Below are 19,878 nucleotides of genomic sequence, written 5' to 3'. Positions count from 1 at the left end.
GTGATGTCTCATGTCAAGGAGGATTATGCTTCAATTCCTGGCTTCAGTGACATTTCAGCAAAGGAGTTTGCTTTGTATACCAGGAAGGTGACACCCGACGCGATCCAGAGCGCTCTACAGTCAGGGGAAATTGACATCCTCTTGTTTTGGTCACTAACAGCCGACCGTCATCCGAATTTGAAAACATTCGCTTTCTGATACATAAATACTGTCACAAACACAGCTGATGCTGAGCGCAGCAATTCACTGTACAGTCTTGTCCTCTGTGGTCGCAGGTGTTCTCTTTCAGAAGACAAACTGAATTTCAACCTTGGAATTTAAAAAGACTTGATGTTAACAAAAATTCATTGTTTTAGTCTTATTGATGCTTTATTTTATTTTTCACTTACCGTGATAATATTTTGATAAGAAGTATGAGAGAAGAACCCAATAAACTGCACAATAATTTTGTTAAATTGCACAGCACTTGAGATACCTCAAGGACTTAAAGCATTCTTTTGTTTAATTGTCTTTTGTTTTGCACTTGGACTTTGAAAAGATGTGAGCTTCTAATTTACGGCAGAAAAAGGGTCATTTTGCTGAAGATTATAAAACTAATCTCAGTTTAACAAATCCTTCTTTAACAACTTCATTAAGTTTTTAAAATCACACCCGTTGGGTCCTTTTGTTGTTGTTCAAGGAATAATAAAGCACTATAGTAAAATGATAAAATGTGTTATATGTCTCTATAAATACAAAAATACCTGCACATATTTCCAAAGAAGGTTCAAATAGTGTTACTTTTTTTTTAGAAATTAAATGAAATATATTTAATTTTCCATCATTTTGATTTTTCCTTGCATAATTTTGATATTGTCTGTGCATAATTCCCTGGGCTGTAAAAAAAAAAAAAAAAAAACAGGGCATGCTGACATTTATTATGACTGTAGATTAACACCTTCCTCTCAACTTTTTCTCTTTCCCAACTTCTCTTAGTGAAGGAGAAGAAATATTTTAGACATTTACCCTTCTAGTTGTTCTTTTGGGGAGCAAGTGAAAGATTTAAGGATGCAGACAAGTAAAAGAAGCAGAAAAATACAGAAACAGAATAGTATAATCAAAGTAATAAACAAAAATCACACAGGTTTGTTTGAAATAAAGTTGTATTCAAATCTAGTTTTTATGCAGTCAAGTTACTTGATATACCATATTTTTTCAATCTCCTGAAAAGTGAGTTGTTAATGACAAAATATTAGCAACACTGATTAATATGAACTTTTAAAAAAATTAAATATGGTCCCTGAGAGTCCCTGATTTAGCCAATTTACGATTAATCAGCTAACCAACATTAGTGATTTCTGAGGATGCAACAAATAAGAACTAGCAATTGCCTCATCTGTTGATTGACCTGCATGAAGATCTGTGCAGTTTCTAGTGGACATGCCTCCAAATCACACACTTGCCATCCTTTTTGGCAGACTAAGTTAAAAGCTAAGGACTGAATGGACACAGAGTCTGAACTACCCTCTCATCTTTAGAGGTTGCTACTTTTGCTGAGCAGTGAGGGAAAGCTGGCACTTCTGTCGTATGTCTGTTTTGTGTTTAAGAAGAGAATTCAATTCACAGGACTGTCAATCCAGCACCTTTCATAAGCACTAGACTGGTCTGGAATTTTCTGTCAAAATGACATTTCAATAGGAAACATGGCTGCCAAATTTTTCATTTTTTCTGCAGAGAAATCAAGGGATTTTCCAAGGGAAAAATCAAACCAAAATACTTTGTTTCAGATCAGCTTGACCTGCATACAAATATTTTGGTTAATTGAACTGAAGTAAAATGTGTTGTTTTGAATCAGTTCAATAGTAAACTGCATTTTCCTGTGATCCATACTATCTCATTGGGATAATCGTTCAGGTGCCTGATGCCCCCTTTGCCCCAATGGTCCGGGCTCCCTGGCTGGATTGCATCTCCCACGATGCATCACGGGAGCCACATGACTATGGGTACATCCTGTGTGCTACACCTGGCAAGGGCTGAAAAATTCAGATCTCTGAAGGAAGGCGAACAGGTAATGATTTTGTTACTTGTTATATGTTGCAATTTCAGATACTTCTTATATTACCCCATTGGTCAGCTGAAAATAATTCAATATTTGCTAGGTTCCAAGAGTCCCAATTTTGAGAGAACTATTAATAAACAGCGTGAAGCCTGACTCCATAAATTTGTTTTTTCAAAATATTTCCCCTATGTCTAATAACCCCCTTGGACATACCCAGCTCAATGATATGCATGTCCAAACTGGAAAAGTACAGTAAGGAAATGAATGGCCCGTTAAGTATTGAGCTGGACTTTTAGGCTCGTACATGTGCGTGTTAAGCCACGCAACATGCTAAACACCTGGATGTGCCTGGAATTTTCAGCATTTTGTATGCAGTTGATATGTATAGTGAATGATAGAGGTATACAAATATAGTAGATCTCTCTTTCCAAAGGAGCACATGTTATATGATGGCACAGTACAAACCAGCATTTATGCTATTGTTAATTAAATACGATCTCAGAAGAAATCAATTAGTTGATTAGCCAAGGACAGAGGTAGCCACAGGAGGTTATATACTCTGATGGCCTGTATGTAAATTGACATGGTAAGACACTTCCTAAAGATTGTTGATATTCTTGTTTAACACTGCTCTGACACAGTAAACTGTCTGCCGCAGCTCCCCAGAGTGAACTATTTTTTAGAAAAATATGTCATCATCCAGGATAGCGTTTGAATTTACCCTTGTGCAGCAAAAGTACAAAGATGCATCTAAAAGTGAGGCTATAGGAATCTAGTGGTGCTGCAGCTGATCGTAGTGATTGATGTTGAGTGATTTTTTGTGAGGTGGACTAGCATCCACTAGAGATCAAGATAAGGCCACTACATTCTGTTCAGGAAGAACAAAAATTAGGGTTAAGAAAAACTTCCTACATTTTTCTTTGCTGAGCTTTCACTCCTCTGGTGAAAAAATTAAATCAATTATTCCTACAGCCACCAAAGGAAAAAAGAAATCAGAGTAAAAAGGAAGCAAGTATATTATTAGTGCAATTTATTACAAAATTACTATCATTGCAGTTAAGGGTGGATTGGGGTGTCTCCATTAAATCCCAGTGGCTACTTAGTGCAACATGGTTAACAATACCGGGGATCAGGGCTTAAATTCAGCTGGAGCTGTCCACAGTGGTGCTCCAGTAAATATTTTCAAACCTGCAGGAGCCCCGGCACCTCCCACATGGCAGAAGCAGTGAGGCCCCAAGCCCTGGCACCTCCCGCGGGGTGGAAGCCCCGAGCCCCAGCGCCTTCTGCAGGGCTAAAGTCCTGAGTCCCAGTGCCCCCCCTCCCCCCGCAACAGGGCTAAAGCCCTTAGCCTCAGCCAGCAACCCCCACTCCCAGGGCCGGCTCTGGCTTTTTGGCCGCCCCAAGCAAAAGACAAAAAAACAAAAAAAAAAACCCTGCCGCGCGGCCGGAGTTCGGGCGCAGGGGGACCGGCGGGGGCGGGGGGGGGAGGGAGAAGAGTGGGCAGGAGAGAGAGAGGGATACAGCAGGGGCACTGCCACGCGGCCCCTCCTGCTGTGCCGCCTCCTGCCGCGAGGGCTCCGCTTCGGTCGGCAGGGAGGGAAGGAAGAGGACTGCCCTGCAGGGAGCTCTGGTTCTCCGCACCACCACCCCCTACAGGGCAGCCGGAGTGGAACAAAAGAAAAAAGCGGCCGTGCTGCCCTAGGATTGGGAGGAATGCCGCCTCCAACAATCTGCTGCCCTAAGCACCAGCTTGCTCAGCTGGTGCCTGGAGCCAGCCCTGCCCACTCCACAGGAGTAAAGGCTCGAGATCCCTAGCACTGCAGCTGAAGCCCAGGGCCCTGAATGGAGGCAGGGCATAGAGGGCTCTGGGAAATCTCTGAGAATTTAAGCCCTGCCTGAGATTTTCACTGGGGTAAGAAAAACCCAAACTCCAGCCTGAGCCCGAATGTCTACACTGCTGTTTTTAGCATAGTAGAGTGAGTAGGCCTAGGCTTAGAGGTTATGTCTACTCTGCAATTAAAAACCCACAGCTGGCTCATGTCAGCTGACTTGGGCTCACCAGGCTTGGGCTAAGGGGTTGTTCAATTGCAGTGTAGACGTTTGGGCTTGAGCTGGAGCCCAGGCTTTAGGACTCTGTAAGGTGGAAGGTCCTGAACCTGAATGTCAACACTGCAATTAATCAGGCCCTGAGCCCGAGCCCAAGTCAGCTGACATGGGCCAGCCATGGGTTTTAAATTGCAGTGTAGAAATACCTTGAGACTCCTTGCCGTGAGTGGTGTGGTTTTTGTTTGTTTGTTTTTTGCTGTGTAGACATGATAAACCTAACTTCAGGTGAGGGTTCACAGCTAAGAATCCCAAACAGAAGGAAATACCTGTCAGTCCAGTGCAAAAGGCCCAGATCAATAGGAGTTAGATGCCTCAGGACTTTTGTGAACCTGGCCTCTAAGGGTACATCTACACTGGAATGAAAGACCTACAGCATGGCTGCGACTGGGCTTGCAAGACTCGGGCTGCAGGGCTAAACATTGCTGTGTAGATGTTTGGGCTCAGGCTGGATCCCAGGCTCTGGGACCCTCCTCCCCTCATGGGATCTTAGGCTTCAGCCAAAGTTGAACATCTACACAGCAATTTTACAGCCCCGCAGCCCAAACCACGTGAGGCTGTCTCAGCTGACCTTGGCCAGACACGGGTATTTAATTGTTGTGTAGAGATACCCTTAGCCTTTCCTCTGCATTTCACCCCTGGCTAATTTCGGTGGCTCTCTGCTCAGCTTACTGGCTTCTGAGGATCCCTTAGGCACCTAACCCTCCCCATGCACTGTATGGGGGAGTGGGAACCTAACTCAGGGCTGAGAATTCTATTGGGTGGCAGGGTGCCTAGGGTTGCAACACTCAGCATTACAGTGCCCGAGTAGCTCCGTGATTCTGAGCCCAGGTCTGTAGCTCTGTTGTTGGGTCACAGCCATTTTTCAGAAATCCAAGTCGTTTTAGCTACTAGTATGTTTCAGATAAATACATCTAACTCTGGAATAATTTAATTACATTACTCTTTGTTTGTTTAATCAAACATAACTGAAGACCGTAGAAACATACAAAGAGCTTCCCAATCCAGAGCCAGTTCAAGGCTTCTTTAAACTACACCAGGCTGCCTCTGGCCCCGGGGGGAGAGAACCATTCTGGAACCAAACCAGGGATTGCCAGAACATAGTAACATTCCATTCACCCATGCCTGCCCCCAGCCCCTTGCACTGGAAGCAAGGAGGGGAAGTGCTATAGTGCTGTCATATTTGCACTTTGCCACTTGCAGAGTTCCTTACATAAGGAGAATCTGGAGGATGCTGCTTAAACTTGCTATCTGACTGCTTGTGCCACCAGAGTGGTGCAAAGAAGCTCTATTATCGGGGGGAATCAGAGACAGTATGTTTTGTGTTTGTTTGTTTTTTTTTTAATCTGGAAAATGAAAAGAAACACGTCTGACATGGCCAAATTTTAAAAGCTCCCAATTTTTAAAAAATCACTGTTATCCTTTTCTTCAGACATAGACTCTTAACTGTCAATATGGCTACAAAGCAAGCAAAAGCTGGAATTCAGGCCCATACATGATTTTGAGTTGTGAGTGTAAATATTCTGAGTGAAGAGAGTATTTTTGTCATAACCTACAACTAAAAATGTCAGACCTTTCATGACAGAAATTAACATTTTGGCTGAGAAAGAGAGAGAGCTCACATGGAAAATTTTATTAGAGGGTGAATTTGTTAGAGAAAAAAGTATGAGCAACTGAAAAAAGAGGTTTCAGAATAAAAGTTTGAACTCAGGTGTAAGTACATAACTACTAGCTAATGCTATAACTATAGGCAACTGTGAATTAAGGGGCAATAATTCCATTGAAAAGATTTGGTGGCATGGTAAAACCCTTGATAGAATGACAGACCCTGAACTCAACTTGATTGTTTTTCATAATAAATGAACCCCAAATTCCATCTCAGTAACCAACACATGCTTCCACATCTTCCTCTCTTCTACTGCTGTTGTTGTCTTCTCCACTCCTGGCCTCTCTCTTTCCCCCAGAGACAGCTCTAGATGCTATATCACCTGCATATTTTAACTCCTGCAGGAGTGGCTCTTTCCTCCCCGCAACAGCCCTTGCTTAACCAGTGCAATATTTGTTGTCTCCCACTCCAGCAGCTGTTTCAGAAGAGCTAGGAGAGAGGGATGGCAAGCTATTGGCTGCCCAGATAATTCATCATCATGACATTCAGTCAACAAGTGGAGAGGCCTGCTGGTAGGAAAATCAAGATTATTGGTTCAGGGCTTTTCTTACCCCAGTGAAATGAAGGTTAGTTTGACAATGTTCGTATATGAGAGACATATGGGCATTCTGAGCCAAGAATCTCATAGATCACTTCCCCTTCTGCAGTCTGCTGTGACATTTGCCATCTTCAACGATGATACAGCTGACAGTACCATTTCTGCATCTCTCACGCCAGGGGGGAAACTTACTCTCTGAAGGGCTCCAAGCTATGAAACAGGCTATGAGGGGAATTTAGAATGAGTCCTGGCCTTGGCACCTGCAAAGCTCAGTGTAATACTCATCTCTCTAACCCTGGACTTTTCCCTTGAATGATTTCCTTGCGGAACAGGAAATATTCCACTGAGAAGACGGTTTTAAAATAGAGAAGAAAACCCAGTTACCTTGCTGATGTATAAAGCTGTTACCATTCATTTTGTATATGGTGTCTAAACTTCTCAGGGATGGTTGTCAGAAACATTATAGCTGGAACCTGTCAATGTTGTGTGTGTACACAAGAGCTACATGTTACCTAATGTTTTAATACTCAGGCAGGTCATAGGGTGTTCAGTTAGGGCAAAGCCTTTTGCAAATTCAAGATCTCATTTAAGGAGATATTAACATAGATTTTTTGGATCAAAAATCATGCTTTTTTCTAGGTCAGTTGGAAGGGTTATTTAGAAAAACTCTACCAGTATTGTAATGGCTTGTTGATTGATTTGCCTCGTTTTACGTATTAATACTTGTTTGTAAAAAAGGATGGGTAGCAAGCAGACTAAGCAAAAGAGTTAAGTTTACAGGAGCAATGGTTTTATGAAAGTTTTCATTAGTCCACTGGAAATAGTCAGTCTGGAATTCTCACCATAAGTGATTATACATTTCTGATTAGCACATCAGGCAAACCTGTCTCTCATAGCACCAGGAAGCAAACAGTAGCCATCACCAAAAAGCCAGTACTCACCTCACAATAGCATTTGACATATTGCCGTTTTCCTATACTGAGAATAAGAAATAACTATAGTATTTGGTAAGTATTTTTTGGCAAATATTGACTTTTTTTGAGATCCTCTAAATGTGATGTGTAATGTATCTCTGCTCTGAATAAATTGGCTTGCTGCCTGCTATAGCCATCATAAAAAAGATGATACAGAATTCTGAGAGTTCCCTAGCATGGAAAATGTAAAATAAAATAACTGTGCGGTGTTATACAGCATGTTAAGTATGAGTGGACAGCAGTGGACAGCAGTCCACTCTTTGGGTAGATTTGGCAATCAGCATTGTCACCTGCAGCACACTAGCTCACTTTCTACAATTATATTGGCTAAAATATGTGAAATAGGATTGGTGACCTCTGATGATCTTAGTTTCTCCAGATTGGGGACATCATAGCTAACACACTACTTCACTGAAGAAATGCATAGGTATTTTCCCTGGACACTCTGAATCTCTTTTCCACTTCAGGAGGCACCCCTCGCTTCTCACAACTGTAGTCAATCCTATAAATACCAGGGAAGCTCCTGGTTCCTTTCCCTCTCTCCTGTTGACTGTGTTCTAAAGAGATATTTAACCATAATGAATGAGTTAACCAAATGTAGACTGACTCTCCAAAGGGTATTTCCAACATGAGAAATCCTACAACAAAGGGAGGGAAGCATAGCTCAGTGATTTGAGCATTGGCCTGCTAAACCTAGGGTTGTGAGTTCAATCCTTGAGGAGGCCACTTAGGAATCTGGGGCAAAATCAGTACTTGTTCTTGCTAGTGAAGGCAGGGGGCTGGACTCAATGACCTTTCAAAGTTCCTTCCAGTTCTAGGAGATAGGATATCTCCATTAATTTAATTTTAATTTAAAAAGACCTTGCGGTGATCTTTGATAGAATGATCATAGTTTGAATTTGGTATTTTCCTTGCGTTCATAGGCCCATAATAAATGAAAACATCAAAAATCAAGATTTTAGCACAAATGTTAAATGGAAAATAATTGTATCACTCACTCACCCCATTATAAGCTTCTCTATTACATCAGATAACAAAATGTAAGAGTTTTAGCACCACCCACTGAAGTAAATGCAAGCTATTAACATATAGTACCACATACCAGATGAATAAGAGTTAGTTATATAGATCATCATTCTATGCCAAATATGGTGTTTTTGTCTGGCCTGGTTGGTGTATCCAAACTCTGATATTAACACTGAAGTTTATATGGTAATAATATAAGTGCTAGCATTAAGTATTTATTATTTTAGTAGATGAGCTGAGCAAGGACAGGGTGGAAGCAAAGGTCACAAGGTAGAGGAAGTTGAGAGGTGCTGAAAGGAAGGAAAACCAGCTGGATGAAAGGGGGAAACACGCAAAGGGAAGCAGAACAGAAACTGAGAAAGGAAGATTTGAATGGAAGAAAAACATAAGGCAGAGAAATAGCAGTGGTCCTAACAACTAATTTATCTGCTGACTGGATGATGCTGAATGTAGCAATAAGGTACTGAATAAATATAGAGGTGGTCTACATTTTTCCATCAAAGCTATTTTACATGGAAAATTGTATTTTCAACTAAATTATTACTTTCCCCCAAAAAGCTTCTGCTTTCCGTGAAAAATGTTGCATTTTCATTTAAAAAAAAAAACAAAAAAACAGAAAGTTGGGGGTTTAAAGTTATTGGTTTTCCAACAATTTTTTTCCATAGGAAAAATGTAATTTTCCAACCAATCTTAATCAATAGTAATTAAAACTTTTGTTAATATTTAAAAGTCACATTTCTACCCCAATCACCCACTGATATTAGTTGGAGATCTGCTGTGGATCAAGAGTTTAACATCCTAGGCTATGTACTGTTCCATGAGTGTGTTAAGGCATCCAGCTACTTTATGCCAGGCTTGCATATGAGTGTTTAATCATAATACCTAACACTTTAGATCTTCAGTCTGTTGACCTCATTAATCATCAGAGGTAAGTATATATTTTTATACCATTTTCTGAATATAGGAAACTGAGACACAATAGTCTGGTGACTTCCCAAGACCTCCCAAAAGTCAGTTGGAGAACTAGGACTGGCATTTAGGTGTTCCCAGGCCCCAGTATTATGCTTAGTGTATAATAATTGCCAGTATTTAACAGTGTGATATAACTTGACATATGAAGAGAACACCAAGATATTTAGCAATTTGTAAGGGTGGAAGCTGCAGATCACAAAATATGTGTGCAAACTGCAGAGCAGCATAGTAGTAGGTTTAGGCAAGCAAGGAGTTACCATTTCTACAGAGAGTCCTCCTCTGAAGGAATGATTAAATCCCGTGTCTGTAAATGCTGGCATGGTTTACAACAGAGCTTAAAACAACCTGTCCGGCAACCTGCTTGGAATATGAGACTTCTTTGGAAATCGGTGCAGTATCGCTCTGCTTCTAAGAGATTTTGTCAAGACAGACAGGTCCAAACTGTGTGGCTTAGATTTGTTGTGAGTTGCCACCGAGCTTAGCATCTGGGAATGTAGTGGTGTTGCAGCCCTCATTTTGGAAGGCTGATAATTTTATCAGTGTCAGGGAAGCGTATATATTTTTTAAAAATACAGGGTAGGGATCTGAATTGGTGCATTTGAGTGAAAAATAGCAAGAAGGAGATTTTGGTCCTGTCTACCTTGACAGAGTAACTTTTATAATTTGATATACTAGTGTTACCTATAGAAATAAACATAAAGCTTGCCTTTGTGTCAGTGTATCGTGCTGTACCAGTTGCATCATACATTTACAAGACACTAATATTCCAGCACCACTTAGAATTTCCACTCTTTTGCCCCTCACCGTTATTAAGTATCAAGGGTAGCAGTGTTAGTCTATACCCACAAAAACAACGAGGAGTCTGGTGGCACCTTAAAGACTAACAGATTTATTTGGGCATAAGCTTTCGTGGCTGAAAAGCCCACTTTTTCAGATGTATCATTATGGCTGTCTAACACATCAGCTGTGCAACACACCTTTGAGGTTTCCGTTAAGCTGCAGTTTCAGAAGATATCTTCAAATTATCATTAATTCCTACCGAAGTGGTTGTCCTTCAGTCTATCAAATCAAAGGGTAATGCGAATGCCATCACACTGTATTCTAACATGTATGACTAATGGTGCAAATGTAATTTAAACTGCCCGTACAAGATGACATTTTACTCAAGCACAAAACATTCACTAGTTGCTAATTGCAACTAGCAGGTTCTCTGGATGCTGATGTTTTTAATTAGAGCTTATACTCTGGGCAATTTCTTCTGATTTAAACAAAAGGTTTTGTTGTTAAAAAGACAGACAGTGTCCTCTAGTGGAGAGCAGCTACTCTAGCAACAGCTTGCAAATGTCCAAAACATTGCTAATTGGAGAAATATAGTACTTAAAATAAGTGTTGTCTCTGCTGATGCCAATTTGAAATTAATACATTTTGTTGCAGGGTCTTCCTCACATTCTGGCTTGGTAGAAAGTGTGCTGAATAACAAGGATTGTTCCAATTTTAGATCGGAAAAAGTTTTTGATCAATTTCAAAATGCCTCACACTGAACCCAATTGGTTAGAGCTGACCTGCATCTTTATCACAGGAAGCTGAAGAAGCATTTAGTGCAATTTTACAGAAAGCAAGCAAGAACATATTCATCTTCAGACCTAAAGATGAAGCAGACAAATACAGTTGATGTTTGCTGCTTTGTAGGTGATCTCTTAAATTTCTTTATTTTATTCTTATTTGAACATAAAGCAAAGACTTGTACTGAAAGGCACAACATATTCATGTAGCAGTATTATTTGAACTGGAGACAGAGGGCCCATGTTGTCTGGATGCCTCTATTATTGATGGGACACCAGAGAAGCAGAGAATGCGGGGGGTCAGGCTGGAAGAAACTCGGCCACATGGACAGAGAAATGCAAACGGTTTTATAAAGTTCCACTTGTTCAACTTAATCTGCATTCAGCCTCACTCTTTGCCAGTGAAACAATACAGTTTTTTTTTCTCTTTTGTCTGCCCTTTCTAGAGTTTATTTGCTGCTCGGGTAGCAGTCTCACTTTAATAATTCTCATCTCACATTTTGAGTAAAACCATTACTGAGGACCCACGTGGAGACAGCATTATCTTGAGATTTCACGGTATGCTGCAGCAATACGAGAGAGAGAGAGAGAGAGAGAGAGAGAGAGGTGGATACCCTTGTTAATAAATTTAAACATGGATTTCGACTCTTTAAAAGAATAGACTGTAAAACAGTAATAATCCTGCATTGACAAGAAAATTAAAGATGGCAGCATTCAGAGTAACCATAACATGCCCACTAATTGTCAGATGTGCACTGTTATTAATCCAGTTTTACAGTTGTTCAAATCTTTAAAAAATTATCATTTACAAAAGTAATTGTTTAAGGGTAACCATGAATGGCCTAGAATTACCATCTCTGAGGTTGTTTTCTACATTGGTTAAAGGGAAAGCATCTTCTAGAGTTAGTTTATTTACTTAGATTTGCAAACATGCTCATCTCATAATCATTTATGCTCAAAATTTTTTTAAAACATAGCAATTATTAAAGCCAAAAATCCATGAAGACCTTTCTACCTTCCAGACAAATTTTTCTCCATCCTCTTTCTCCAAATTCCTACTCCTACAGAAAAAAAGCCAACAGCCCTGTACCATGCAGTGAAGATGATTAAATCTGATAAAGGAGCAACCATGGAGGGCAATGGGTGAGATATATCCTTACACCATTGTTTACTATCCTCTTGATGTCCCCCTTATTGAGGTTGGAGGATCCCCACTCCATCCCCCAACTGTCACCAATTTTATAGTATGTCCACCCCTATGAAATTCAGATTCTGGCAGAGCAAAGGGAGGGAAATAGACTATATGAGAGTCAAGGACCCCTCAGTGAAATTGTCCACCTGTCAGCTTCCCACCCCTTCTAATTAGCTGTTAGAGCAAAGGAATAAGCAAGGTCTTTAGCAGTGGTAACTGGTCACAAGAATTCTTCCTAGTGATCTGCTAATCACCTTTCCAATGGGTTTATTTTGAAGCTATTCAAGAATAGATGAATTTACAGCTGAACATCTGATATATTAATGGCCCTTGTTCAACAGCAGTAATCTGCACAGTATTACTAAGGGACAGTACATCCTTCCTCATTTATTTTCCATATGTAAATATATCAAGTTGAATAGGAACTTTAAATTCTGTGTCTAAAAGCATACTTAAATATTTTATGCATGGGGGGGGGGGGAATCCCTCCGAATTTAGTCAGGGAAAAGCCTCAGTCTTTTAAACTTTTGCTTTTCTAACACATTTTTTTCTTAACAAAATACACTGTTTAATGTCTGTGGGTTGATATTTATTTAATGTGCACTAATAAATGGCTTAGAGCCCAATGGTACAAAAATCAGTGCAGCAGGTTTCTGCTAGCTATAGGAGCTCAGCACCCCTGTGGATCCTAACCTTGATGCTTCAGGAGTAAATTGGCCAGCAGCCAAACTACCTCAGGCTGTGATCTTATCAGATCTAATAAACTAAAAAGTATTGGACTGGTATTGTACTTGGTAGGAAAGCTCCAGGAAAAGCCCAAGGTGCTGGAGTGACGGTGATTCAATAGGTAGCCCTCTCACTTTTAAGACAAAGTTGGGTAATGCCATAGTGGTACTTATTATCTGCTAAAGGAAACTTATTTTGGATTAGACAAACAACTGAGGTGCCTTCTTACCACTTGAGAGCAATAAAAGCCCAGTGGCTGTATGTGAATGAGTAGGAGGCACTCCCTTGTCACAATTACCACACAAATGTTTTTATCATAATTGTATTGTCAGGTATTATCCTGGACTTTTACTCCATCTTTGTCCTTCCCCTTGCCGAAACTTCCTGCCAAAGCTCTGCTAGGACAATTTTGGGGCAGCTGATCCTCTCTGACCCTCTGTTGGGACTGATAGTCAACAGCTAATTTTACCTTGTATTTCCTGGAAATTGAAATCAGGTACATAACGTACTCTTAGAGAAAACAAAAGTCTATTTCCTAGAAAACTAGACGAAGTCTAGGTAAATGACATGGAACAAGAAATGTGACAGCTGAGGAATCCTGCAGAAAATAAAAGGTCATTTGTATAAACCTGCTTCAGAATTGCTGTGAGAAACTACGTGCGATGCCTAAACTCATCAAGAAAGTTTGTTACAAAGATATAGCCTGAAAGCTTACCAAGTTGTACTCTGTCTTTGACTCACGTTAGCTGAGCTTCTAATTCAACTCTCAACTCATTCCACTCAAATTATTTCAGGATTTGGAAAATCTGAACCCCCTGCCTGCTGCAGAGCTGTGTTCCATGGGGTCATCCTGAGATGACCAAAATTGCTTCATTATTCAGGAATTCCATATCTTGCTTTCTGGTTATTAGATTAACCATCTCCTCTTCCCTGTGCCAACTATTTGGACACTCATGCCATCTTGATAGCCATTTTTAGCAATACAATTTTTAGCATGTGTCAGGGAATTTCTTTGAGTATGCTTAGGAGTGTGTGGTCTGTGATGCATGCTGTTGCTACCTTGCACTGAGTGAAGGTAAGCTTTCACAGGATGACCAATGATAATCCACTTGCCAAACAGCTGAAAGAAGGTAATAAGTGACTCTTGCCTTTAAAAATGTAAACATTGATTGCAAGGTTTTATGACTTGTAGGTCTGTGAATAGGTCAGCAGGGGTGGAAGCCAGATGTTTTCCTTGAAAACTGCAAATAAATTCCGATAAATAAGACTCTTATTAAATAATTATCTATCTGGCTATCATACAGTTGTGACACAGAGGCTCATTGGTTGTTGACTATTCTGTCAGCAACTCTTAACAAGCCTGATAAACTCACTACAACTAACACATTGCTGTCATGATATTTACCTATAAAGAATGTTGTGTGAGGTATCAAATGAAAGCCAGTAACACCCTGGTCATTGCTATCATTGTGAAATCTGTGTATTAACTACTATGAGGAATTATGGATACTTACTGATATTGAGCTTTAAACACCAAACACAGATAGAAACAGGTTTCCTTTCAGACAGGAGGGAACATAGTTATCTCCCCACCTCTAATGTAAACTTAGCATTGTGAGTCAAGTTCAATAGGAGTTACACTTGCTAGTAAAGTGAACAGAAAAAACAAATGTATAGGGGGATGTGGAAATAGCATGGTGATGGCACCCTGGAGAACCAGCGATGGGGAAGGAAGCTCTTATCTAGTGCACTTCAAAAGGAATCATTTCAAAGGTTGCTAGACCATAAGAAGGGAAGAGAACCCCTTTGTTATCCACCAGTGAGGAAGCAAAAAGGACCATGCTTTTTGCAATCATAAAGGTTGGATCCTGACCCATGGGGCTGGTCATGCTGAGAGGTTGCGTTAGGTCATAAACTTATCTTAGACAGGTTTTAGCCTGTTAAAATGATTAGCTATTATTTTATTTGTAACCATTGCTTTTTCCATTATTCTTACACAATACTCACTTGAATCTGAGACTCTCCCTTCTTAGTTAACAAACTTATTCCCTTTTTACTATACATTCATATCAGTGGTGTAATATTAAGCAAAGCAGGCTGACGGATACGCTGTCTCTTTAGAGACAGCAAACTTGGCAATTTCTGTGAGTGTCTAGTGGCAGGGGCTGGAGGGATAGCTCAGTGGTTTGAGCATTGGCCTGCTAAACTCAGGGTTGTGAGTTCAATCCTTGAGGAGGCCACTTAGGGATCTGAGACAAAAATCTATCAGGGGATTGGTCCTGCTTTAAGCAGGGGGTTAGACTAGATGACTTTCTGAGGTCCCTTTCAACCCTGATATTTGATGAAATTCTATGATATTACAGGGGATTGCAACTTCAAGGAGGCCTGGGGATTTGGGTGCATCTAAAGTTAACCTGCAAGCTAAAGTACAGGTTAGAAAAACTTCTGAGAAGATTGTCTGGGTGGCTAACAGACTGGAGTGACAGGTAGCTGATACCCAGTTTAATACCAGCAAATCTCTCTCACTGAGGCAGTGGGGTAACAAGGTGATACATAATCCTGGATGCCCCCCAAAAGCATTGCAACTGTATCCTGCAGTTGTTTCCAAATGGAAATAAGTTGTGCAAATGTTGATTCATTTCATGTGTTCTCTAAGAACCAGATCCTCTTCACCAACTCACGTTGAGTAATACCTTACTCTGCAAGTAGGCCCATTGATTTCATCTCTATTTGTAACTGTTACAGACATTGTGGTTAGTCTGCTGGTCTTTAGAGACTGAAGACTAAAAATTGAAAACGTAGATCGAAGATAAGTTTGGTGATCTTGATTTAGGGACAGTCCCAGAGAATCAGCAATAATACTCTCCTCATGCAAGAAAGAACAGGCCCTTACTCCGGAAACCACCACATAATTCTAGATAAATAGTCACTACCAGGGAAAAGAGCCCACAATCGTTCAGAAGAGTTGATACAGGCTAAGACCAAGGTGAATGGGGACAATGAACAGTGTACCTTTGTGAAGTATGTCTAACTCTAGCTAGCGTTATCAATTAGTCACGGTCACATGAACAGTATATGTCAAGTATCACTTTTTCTGTGTGCAAAATTAAAACAAACTGAATTAATGCAATGTTAAGGTTGCACAATCAAATCAAACCAAGTCAGAAACTGTACACATTAAGGTTCCTGCAGTAACATTCAATTAGTAACATTGCACATGTCATTTTTCTTGTGTGAATTTCTGTTCATATTTTAAAATATGGCTCACAAAATATGGAATAAGTATACACATATATTATTCATTACACTTGACATTCACAACTCAGTGAAGTGACTTGGTTCGGGAATGTGAGTCATACCTTTGGCTTCCACATAATGATTGCCTACTGACAGTTCTCTGCAGGGCTAACGTAACAGGGAAGAAGCACCTCTGCTTTTAATGGCTGTATCTTGGCAGTAGAAATAGCAATGAGGCCATGGGGATCTGTTATAGTAACTGCTATAAACTTAAGCAAATATGGATTTGATTGAAAAAATATATTTTTTTCATAACCTGTACCTATTTTGAATAGACAAACATGGAAGTAGCCCAGATGTTTAGTCTATTTTTGTGTTAGGCAAATCAGCACACTAGCAAGTTGTTACGGACTTGACCCTGCATTCTTTGTAAACCCAAACTCTCGGTGAACGCAGGGCCGGCTTTAGGCCAATTCCACCAATTCCCCCGAATCGGGCCCCGCACCTAAGAGGGCCCCGCGCCCAGTGGCAGGGCTGCCGGGGTGGGGGCAAGTGGCCGAGAATCCCTTCCCTGGCTAGAGGCTCCTTTTTAATTTTTACTCACCCGGCAGCGCTCCGGGTCTTCGGCGACACTTCAGCGGCGGGTCCTTCACTCACACAGGGTCTTCGGCAGCACTTCGGCAGCAGGTCCTTCAGTGCCACCAAAGACCCGAAGCGAGTGAAGGACAAACCGCCGAAGAATATGAGTGCTGCCCGGTGAGTACAAGCCCCAGATGTTTTTTTACATGTTTTTTCTTTTTTCAGTCATCCTTGCCGGGGCCCCGTCAAAACTGTTCGAATCGGGCCCTGCACTTCCTAAAGCCGGCTCTGGGTGAACGAATGCAAGATTGGGCCCTATTTCTATATAATTTGCTTCTTCTTTTTATTTCCAGAGAATGTGTTAAACATTGGTTGGAAATTAAGCTACAACTGACTATATGTTATATCAAGCTGCAAAAATCATTGATTTAAAGTTCAAAGGTTTCTAGCAGCTGATCCAAAAATTAAATATTTTTTTCAAATTTTGAAATAACATATTCTCTTTAATTCTCTGTGACAGGCAATTCTGCGAACCTAACCTGCCGAGCTTTCTTTGGATACAGTGGAGACGTGAGTCCTTTAATTTACTGGATGAAAGGAGAGAAGTTTATTGAAGATTTGGATGAAAATCGGGTCTGGGAAAGCGATATTAGGTAAAAAGCAACATTTTTGTTCTCTCAATCAAAATTAATACTGTATTTGTGTTTATAGTGAATAGTACTGTGTAAAAGGAAGGAATAGATTTTATTACTAACATGAGTATGAAAAGGCTATGGGCCTGATCTCTTCTGTTATACCTGTTTCATGTCAGTGTAACTCCATTGACTTCAGTGGTATTATACCAGCGTGAATCTGTGGAGTAGATTACATTTGGAAAGGGGGAACAGAGAAAGTGGAGGCACTGGCAGGATTCTCATCTCAGTTTTAGCACCATAAAATCAGAATAAATGACACAGGAATGCAGTGATGTAACAGATTATAATCCATACATTGGCTTCATCAAGTAACAGAAAACATTGCAGTATTGAACACTGAAAGGTTACTGAGAAGATGTCAAGGGAAATAAATATGTCAAGAAACAGGGCTCACAAATAAATACATTTTTAAAGCCATGGAGCATAAAATGTTGTCAGTGTCAAAAGCTGGCCTTTGTTTCTAAATATTATTGTTCCTGTTATATGTGAAAGGAATTACATTCAATTATTATAGAAGAACTAGACCTCAAGAACGTTGCTTGTCTCCCAGTGCCCATAGTTTTCTTTCATATGGTCTACTTCTACCTGCTGAATACTTATGTACTGTGCGGCTGGGGAGGAATATCATATTCTGGTGTTGCTTCTAAAAGTGCTGCCTCAATCTGACATTATCTATTCATTAGGAATGCTCTGGTTGACATACCCTAAAAAATCATGTACAACAGCTGATGTACAATATGATTCTAAAGTATCTACATGGGTCTGAAAAGAACCTTTTTCCACACAGTATATAAACCAGTACTCTGTGTGTGAATGCATAATTGTGTGTGTGTGTGTGTGTGTGTGTGTGTGTGTGTGTGTTTAAAATATAGATAGTTACTAGTATAAAATGACAGCAAAGACTTCTTAATGAATTACATATGCAGTTTAGATTATATGTACGTTATCCACAATGAATACTTACGACAGACTAAAGTTAGCATATTTAAATTTAATTTCTTACTAAATGGTTTGCTACTCCATTGCCTTGTTAATCTGGTCTGACTCTCAAATTCATCTTGAATATCTTCAGACAAACTAAAGTAACAGAGGAAACTGTTTATCAAAACCAATAATGCCATGTAAACATTCAAGGTTATTTGAGTCATGTTCCACCTCCCCCAAGTGATGGAAAGGTGGAGGCAGGAATATCTCACTTGAGTGTACTCTAATTTTATTCCACAGAGTTCAAGTCCAATACACCAGATTACATAGAATTGTGCTATGCTGTATTTCTTATTTAAAGCTCTCCTACAGCCTGTCATCCAGAGACTTAGGGCTTTAAAAAATTTCAAGAAGTAATAACCCTCTTCACAACTGGCTTGGTTCTGTGTTTGTTCAGGGAGGACCCTGAAGAGTGTTTTCCATTTTCTTTAGGCATGTGAATAGTGTGGGTGATGAGAGTTTGAAGCAATTTCCTGTTTGCTTGGTTGTTTTTTTAAAACCAATGCTGGGACTAGTGAGGGGCAGTGGGTAGAAAGGGAATACAGGTGGTATCCAAAGAGGTTTTTACTCAGGAGGTGCTTGCTTTTAACATCCACTTGAAATGGTATTAGGCGAGGGAACATTAACTGTTCCAGCTTTCACTGCTGGTTTATAACTACTTAATAAAATAAAGATGAAGTAATGATTTTTCTTACTATAAAAATGGCCATGCTGCTTCCTATAGAAATGTCAAAGCATCTCAGAAAATTGCCTTTGGACAAAAACAAAGCTTGGACCATACAGATAGTAGCACCCTCGAGCTGGAATTAACTATTTGGAACCTCTCCAGACCTCCGCCATATCCCATAATTTCAAGAGATCATATCCTACTTTTAAGCAGCATGTGAACTTCTCATCAAGGTCTCCTTCCCAGCCCTCAATATATTATCAGTGTGTGCATCATGCTGCTTAAGGAAGACAATTAACTGCAGCTCTCATTAACATCTACAAAGCCAAACCTCCTCATTAGGCATGAGGAAGAAAAGAGCATAATATAATCTAATTAAGATTGGCTTCAAATTTGGCTATGGTTTGATGCAGAGTGCTGCGAATTGTGAGTAACATTATATCATGATTATCTAATGCTCTGACATGGTACAATCAGGCTCTTATGTCTGAATTATTTCATTTTTGTAGAGTTATTAAGGAACATCTTGGAGAACAGGAAGTTTCCATCTCATTAATTCTCGACTCGGTGGAAGAAGGGGACCTAGGAAATTACTCATGTTATGTTGAAAATGGAAATGGACGCAGACATGCCAGCATTCTTCTACATAAGAGAGGTAAATATATGACTTTTTAACATAGCTACTATACATTGTAATGATGTTGCATTTGTAAACTTTTCTTCAGAGACTTCCCTTAGCTTTATCAGCCTAAGATATTGAAACGCAAAGGCTGATTGTTTGCTTCCCTGCATCTGTGAAGGTCTATGAAATAAACCAGGGAAGCACACTGTTAACTATGGTTGTCACCACAAGAAATATAATAAAATAACACTTTTTAATAATGACTGTATACAACATACATTTAACAGCTCACGGGTG

General features: G+C 40.1%; 1 protein-coding gene across 1 annotated transcript in view; it reads left to right on the top strand.

Moving 5' to 3' along the window:
* The window catches only part of IL1RAPL1 (interleukin 1 receptor accessory protein like 1), a 1,145,215-nt gene that overhangs the window by 1,086,418 nt on the left and 38,919 nt on the right, over positions 1-19,878 (top strand). The window contains exons 7-8 of the mRNA XM_054005933.1: positions 17,134-17,266; positions 19,469-19,614. Of these exons, the coding sequence (XP_053861908.1) occupies positions 17,134-17,266; positions 19,469-19,614 (279 nt within the window). The remainder of the gene's footprint in view (positions 1-17,133; positions 17,267-19,468; positions 19,615-19,878) is intronic.

This window comes from Malaclemys terrapin, chromosome 1 (genome assembly GCF_027887155.1).
Source record: "Malaclemys terrapin pileata isolate rMalTer1 chromosome 1, rMalTer1.hap1, whole genome shotgun sequence".
Lineage (NCBI taxonomy): Eukaryota > Metazoa > Chordata > Testudines > Emydidae > Malaclemys > Malaclemys terrapin.
The sequence above is the reverse complement of the archived record's forward strand: the minus strand, read 5'-3'. Positions and strand labels throughout refer to the sequence as shown.